General features: G+C 42.5%; 1 protein-coding gene across 2 annotated transcripts in view; it reads left to right on the top strand.

Moving 5' to 3' along the window:
• Nucleotides 1-6,000, top strand: part of dstyk (dual serine/threonine and tyrosine protein kinase) — a 30,008-nt gene that overhangs the window by 3,872 nt on the left and 20,136 nt on the right. For both annotated transcript variants that reach the window (XM_036212119.1, XM_024269066.2), the window contains one exon: nucleotides 1,293-1,702. In XM_036212119.1, the coding sequence (XP_036068012.1) occupies nucleotides 1,293-1,702 (410 nt within the window). The remainder of the gene's footprint in view (nucleotides 1-1,292; nucleotides 1,703-6,000) is intronic.

Genomic DNA, 6,000 nt, shown 5'->3' with positions numbered 1-6,000 from the left:
GCCAGCATTTTGCGTAAATATTTGCCTTATTTCCCAGCCTGGGATGAATAAAGTATTTCTATTCTATTTCTATTCTATTTTAAACTCCAAAACAGCCTTAAAAGCACAAGTTAGCCAAAAAATTGCTAGCATGTTGCTGAAATATTAGCTAAACTCCAAAAATAACCCAAAAAAACGCCAAAATAGTCCAAAAAGCTAGCAGAAAGTCGATTTTTAAAACTTTAAAACCGTAACTTTTTAACATAAATATGAATAATAAAAAGGCAGGAATATTATTCCAGAATAAATCAACTGAAACCTTAAATAAGTTTTAATATTTTACTCTCCATAAAATTATATTTTGGCAAAATGATACAAGTCAGAAATAAGCGGAAGGTAACATCGGGCCATAAATAAAGATAAAATAAAATGATCTGGAGGGCCGGATAGAATTACCTGGAGGGCCGGATCCGGCCCCCGGGCCTTGACTTTGACACATTCTTGAGGGTGAAGTTAGTTTTTGCTGCTCCCACTTGGTTGTTGTCTGTGAGAAATCGACCCAAATGGCTCGTTAGGTGTTGAAGGTTGCAGACCGCTGACCCTTTTTTTTGCTTTACGGATGCCACCATGTTGTAACCAGACGTTGTCAGTAAGCTGTGATTGGTTGGAGTCAGTCTGAGTGAACGTTTCCATGGTAACCACTCTCACCAATCATTGTTGGAGGTTCACACTCTTGAACGAATCTGTCAGTCGTTTTGAACCTGAGACTACATACTTTTATTAATCAGGCATCTGATTGGTCAGTTTATTACTTGAATGACGTACGCTCCAAAAAAAATCTATTTAAAAAATTAGGATTAGTAGGACCATCACTGGATCCATAAACATCTTCATTTTTGTCGTCTGAGTCGACATCTGCCTCAAAACTGTACAGCTTCATAGCTCCAACATTACTCGCCGTTTTTTGTTTTTACTGCTAATGTCAGGTTTGGGTTGTGAGGGGCTGTAAGCTAGCATGTAAACAGAGAGCTCTCAGCAATGTTAATGGGGTGAACTAACTCTGCACCACAACTCGAAGGTGAATTTCTAATGAACTCCTGCTGCTCTGCAGAAGTTATGTCCAAGAAAAAGACAGGTTTAATAATTGTGGATAAAAAATGGCATAATCATAATTTAAAGACCACTGGGATCGATTTAAAAATAGATCAGAAGATAATCGGAGTGGGACTTTTGCTAAAATGTCTCTAGATGCTCTTGGATTGATTTTATTTTGAAAGTCTGTGGTTTTAACCTTCAACCTCTACCTTTTGTAGGCCAGCTTAGCTGCATCTCTTTCCCAAGTCACGAGGAAGAGTTTCTCCGACACACCGTGGGGGCCGCCCCGTACATCCTCATCCTGGGCCAGGACTGCGCCGCCCGCTACCAGCTGCTCAACTGCCTCCTGGGGGAGCGGCTCTTGCCGTTGGGTCCGGAGGCCGGAGAGGCCTGCGAGGGCGTCCAGGGCAGCGTCTGCAAGAGGCGGAAGCTGTGCTTCACCCACGGCAGACAGACGCGGCTCAGCCTGGCTCTGCCTGGCCAGTATGAGCTGGTGCACCAGCTGGCGGCGAACCGCGGCCGCTGGGATACCATTCCCAGGGAAGACCTGGAGATCCACGAGGAGTGCGAGGACCCGGCCCACAGGCTGGCAGAGCTGGAGATCACCCTGCACCACCCGCTGCTTCAGGTGGGTTTCATCCTAACATCATCAGCTTATAGGCCTTTCATGAGTCTCTTTTGTTGTTGAAACTTTATAGTTTTATTAGACACAAACTTCACAAGAGATTACTGTATTTTTATGACTTTAAACATCCATAAAAACATAGTAGAAATAATCAAAAATGATATTTTTCTCTTTCTGTTCTGAGATATTTCACAATGAGATGTCACTTTTAAGATATTATAAAAAAAATCGCCATCATATAATGTTATTATGAAAAGATAATTTGTAGGATATTTATCCTATTTTAACATTTGATAAACCCCAGGGTCAAAATTGGCCACTGTATGTTTTGTTACATTTATTTATCTTTTTTATTTAGATGGCTGTGGACACAAATAATAATAATTTAAAAGCCCAGAAAAAATGTTTTTGGGTTCTGGAGGGTTGAACACAATCCTAGTGATTTTTAAAAATAAAATCTAAAAAAGAATCAAACATTTAATTTATTTAAATCACATTTGATTGGTTTGATACATTATTGTAGCTAGGGCTGCCACGACTAGTCGACTAATCGACTATTAAAATAGTCGACGACTAATTTAATAGTCGATCAGTCGTTACTTTATATTATATGGCATCAGAGTGTAGTAAAGTTGAAAGTTATAATGACATTATTCTAGCTTTTTGGACTATTTTGGCATTTAATAAGGTTTTTATGGCTATTTTTGGAGTTTAGCTAATATTTCAGCTACATGCTAGCTTTTTAGGCTAATTTAGGCTTTTTTCATTTTTTTCAGATTAGGCTGCAATATTGTTAACACAGCAGAACAAATAACTTTCTTTTTTAAAGATAAAATATTACACAAAGCAAAGAGTGGAACTGTGATGTTTAAATGTACGCACTTGATTTCTGAGCAGATGTTTAGACTCAAACACAACCTTCCTCTGCTTTACACCAACATATCTTACTAGTTGTGTTGTCGTTTTAAAGCGTTTTACAAGTTCAAACAGGTGAGAGTCACAGAAACGCACAGAAAACAGCCAAACAAATAACAGGAGACACATTCACACACATCTGTCTGCCTTTCTAAACAAACACAAAAAGCTTAAAAACAGTTTTTTTTCCCCCATTAGCGAATATGTTATTTTAATAGTCCAGTGCAAATGTGCAGAATTCACTGTCTTAACTCATCTCTCGTGATCTGTGGAAACCCCAGGAAAAGCATTAAAGCATGTTGGCTCTACTGCTTCTTAAGGCATATATCCAAGTGAGCATTAAATGATCTAATGATGTACATTTATTATTAAATACAGTATAATATTCCACATTTCAGTGGAACAAATTTACATAAATTGGGGAATAAGTGCCTCAATCTATTCACAATTACTTCTGAATAGATGTAGTTTTTGCTAGTCATAAATCAAAGATTGTTTCAATTGTTGTAAAATATTTAAGTGCGTTCTCCTGTTGAAAAACTGTTCACTCTTTCCTGCCTGTCTCTCATTTAAACTGGCCTTTGCTCACATGGGTAAGCTCACAGATAATCCAGAGCAGAGCTGATTATTTTCTAGGTTCTTTTTTTTTTAAATACTCCTGCTCAGGGTTAAACTCCTGTAGTAGTTTTTTCTGTCCTTCTGCGTTTCTATTTTAGGTTAAAACGCCGTTACAAGTTCTGTAGAAAAGGCTGAAAAATGCCGGTCGCAGTCATGCAGAAGCTCCATCCAGTGTGACCTGAAAATTACAATGTCCTGTGGGGGTGACTTGATTTAGCACGGTGTGAGGATCGCAGTCATTCTTTTCATGTGTGACACACGGAAATTGGCCTCTAATCGTTTAATTCTTTAGCGAGCGTCGCTGAACTGAGACCAGAGAAAGTGGGTCCAGCTCCGCTGCAGGGCGGCCCACCAGCCCGGCCCCCTTACGTAATGCTACTGGTCTGGTGCGATTCACATGACTGCTCTATGTAAAAAAAGAAAAGCATCAAAACCCCTTTGCTGTGATACAGTTGTCATGGTTATGTTTTCTGGGACACAAAAACTCCCTAAAATTTGTTTTTTTTTGCAGCATTTTCATCTAAAAATGTTTGTTTCAGTTAAATCGTCCAAAGATGAAACATCAGTGTCGGTGCAGACTGGTAGCTTTTCAGGAGAATGTTTGCCGCTTCAAGAATCACTAAAGTAAACTAGACCATCGTAAGGAAAAAAAGAGCCTTTGAGGAAAACATCTGTTGGGGAAACAAAGGCGTTCAGTTTGCTCCAACACCACGTTTTCATGTGGAATTTGCAGACATTCGTCTGAGAAATGCTTAGAACTTCTCTGTAGCTGATCGGCTGAGCTTTGCTCCTGCTGGGATGTTCAGAGTGAGATGAACTCTCAGAATCTCTCTCCTCTTTGTGGTTTTCTCACCGTTCTGCCATATTTACCATGTTGTGTTTCGGAGGGCAGAAAATGAGAAGCCACCGCTAATTACCTCGCTGAACCTGACCGCACTCCAGGCTGCTGAGTCACCACCGCCTTTCGCTAATGAAGCACATCACTGTGAGCTTTCTGCTAGTGACGGCTGAAGGTCCACAAAGTTCTGTTTGTCAGGAGGAACCCAGCCAGTAAGGCCAAGAGGGCCCCATATATTTAAAAAAATGGGATAAAAATGTGGGTTTGTTCGCAGTTTCTGTGGTGGCCCCGCTAGTGTTCGCCCACATTGGCTTAAGTGGACTCTCAGTGGTTAGGCTCGCTATGCTAGCCAGCATTCTGGTGGATAGATGATTCCCTAGCTCACTACTAAGGAGTTCGCTAGCTCAACACAGCAGAGCTTAGTAGCTCGATACAGTGTAGTTCACTTGCCTGCTACAGTGTAGCTCGCTAGCATGGTACAGTGTAGCTCACTAGCATGGTACAGTGTAGCTCGCTAGCATTCTACAGTGTAGCTCGCTAGCATGGTACAGTGTAGCTCACTAGCATGGTACAGTGTAACTCGCTAGCATGGTACAGTGTAGCTCGCTAGCATGGTACAGTGTAGCTCGCTAGCATGTTACAGTGTAGCTCGCTAGCATGCTACAGTGGAGCTCGCTAGCATGTTACAGTGTAGCTCGCTTGCATGCTACAGTGTAGCTCACTAGCATGGTACAGTGGAGCTCGCTAGCATGGTACAGTGTAGATCGCTAGCATGGTACAGTGGAGCTCGCTAGCATGGTACAGTGTAGATCGCTAGCATGGTACAGTGTAGATCGCTAGCATGGTACAGTGTAGATCGCTAGCATGGTGCAGTGTAGCTCGCTAGCATGCTACAGTGTAGCTCGCTTGCATGCTACAGTGAAGCTCGCTTGCATGCCACAGTGGAGCTCGCTAGCATGCCTCAGTGTGACTCGCTAGCATGCTACAGTGTAGCTCGCTAGCATGCTACAGTGGAGCTCACTAGCATTTTACAGTGTAGCTCGCTTGCATGCTACAGTGTAGCTCGCTTGCATGCCACAGTGGAGCTCGCTAGCATGCCTCAGTGTGACTCGCTAGCATGCTACAGTGTAGCTCGCTTGCATGCCACAGTGGAGCTCGCTAGCATGCCTCAGTGTGACTCGCTTGCATGCCACAGTGTAGCTCGCTAGCATTTTACAGTGTAGCTCGGTAGCATGCTACAGTGTAGCTCCCTAGCCTTTTACAGTGTAGCTCGCTAGCCTGCTACAGTGTAGCTCGCTAGCATGCTACAGTGTAGCTCACTAGCATGCTACAGTGGAGCTCGCTAGCCTGCTACAGTGGAACTCGCTAGCATGCTACAGTGTAGCTCACTAGCCTGCTACAGTGGAGCTCGCTAGCCTGCTACAGTGGAGCTCGCTAGCCTGCTACAGTGGAGCTCGCTAGCATGCTACAGTGGAGCTCGCTAACATGCTAAGCTGTCCACTGGGCAGCTGGCTAGTATAGCAAGCTAACCCACTGTATCCCTACTTAAGTCAATGTGGGAAGATACAGGTCCACCACAGAAACTGCGGACATATCCATTTGGGGCCTCATTTTTGCCCACTTTTAAACCCAACGGGACCCTTTTTCGTTGCTTTCTGGGTAGCTCGTTCTTTTTAGGGTTTGCCATAATATTGATATTGCGATACATTGGAATTTATAGTTTTACCATTGATTCTCGATGGGTTCTCACCAAGTATCGATCTTTTATTTTTGTTTGAAGAGGCTGTAAATCTTAGTTATTCTATGGAAGAAGATAGGGGGCGCACGTTGCACCAATGTGTCTGGCAGCTACTTAATTTATTTAATTTTTGTTTTTTTGTTTACAACAATTTTGCATGAAGTAGAGACACTGCTGATCATGTTTACTATT

The sequence above is a fragment of the Oryzias melastigma genome, linkage group LG5, assembly GCF_002922805.2.
Source record: "Oryzias melastigma strain HK-1 linkage group LG5, ASM292280v2, whole genome shotgun sequence".
Taxonomy (NCBI): domain Eukaryota; kingdom Metazoa; phylum Chordata; class Actinopteri; order Beloniformes; family Adrianichthyidae; genus Oryzias; species Oryzias melastigma.
Note: the sequence above shows the minus strand (reverse complement) of the source record. Positions and strands in the feature narration are given on the sequence as shown.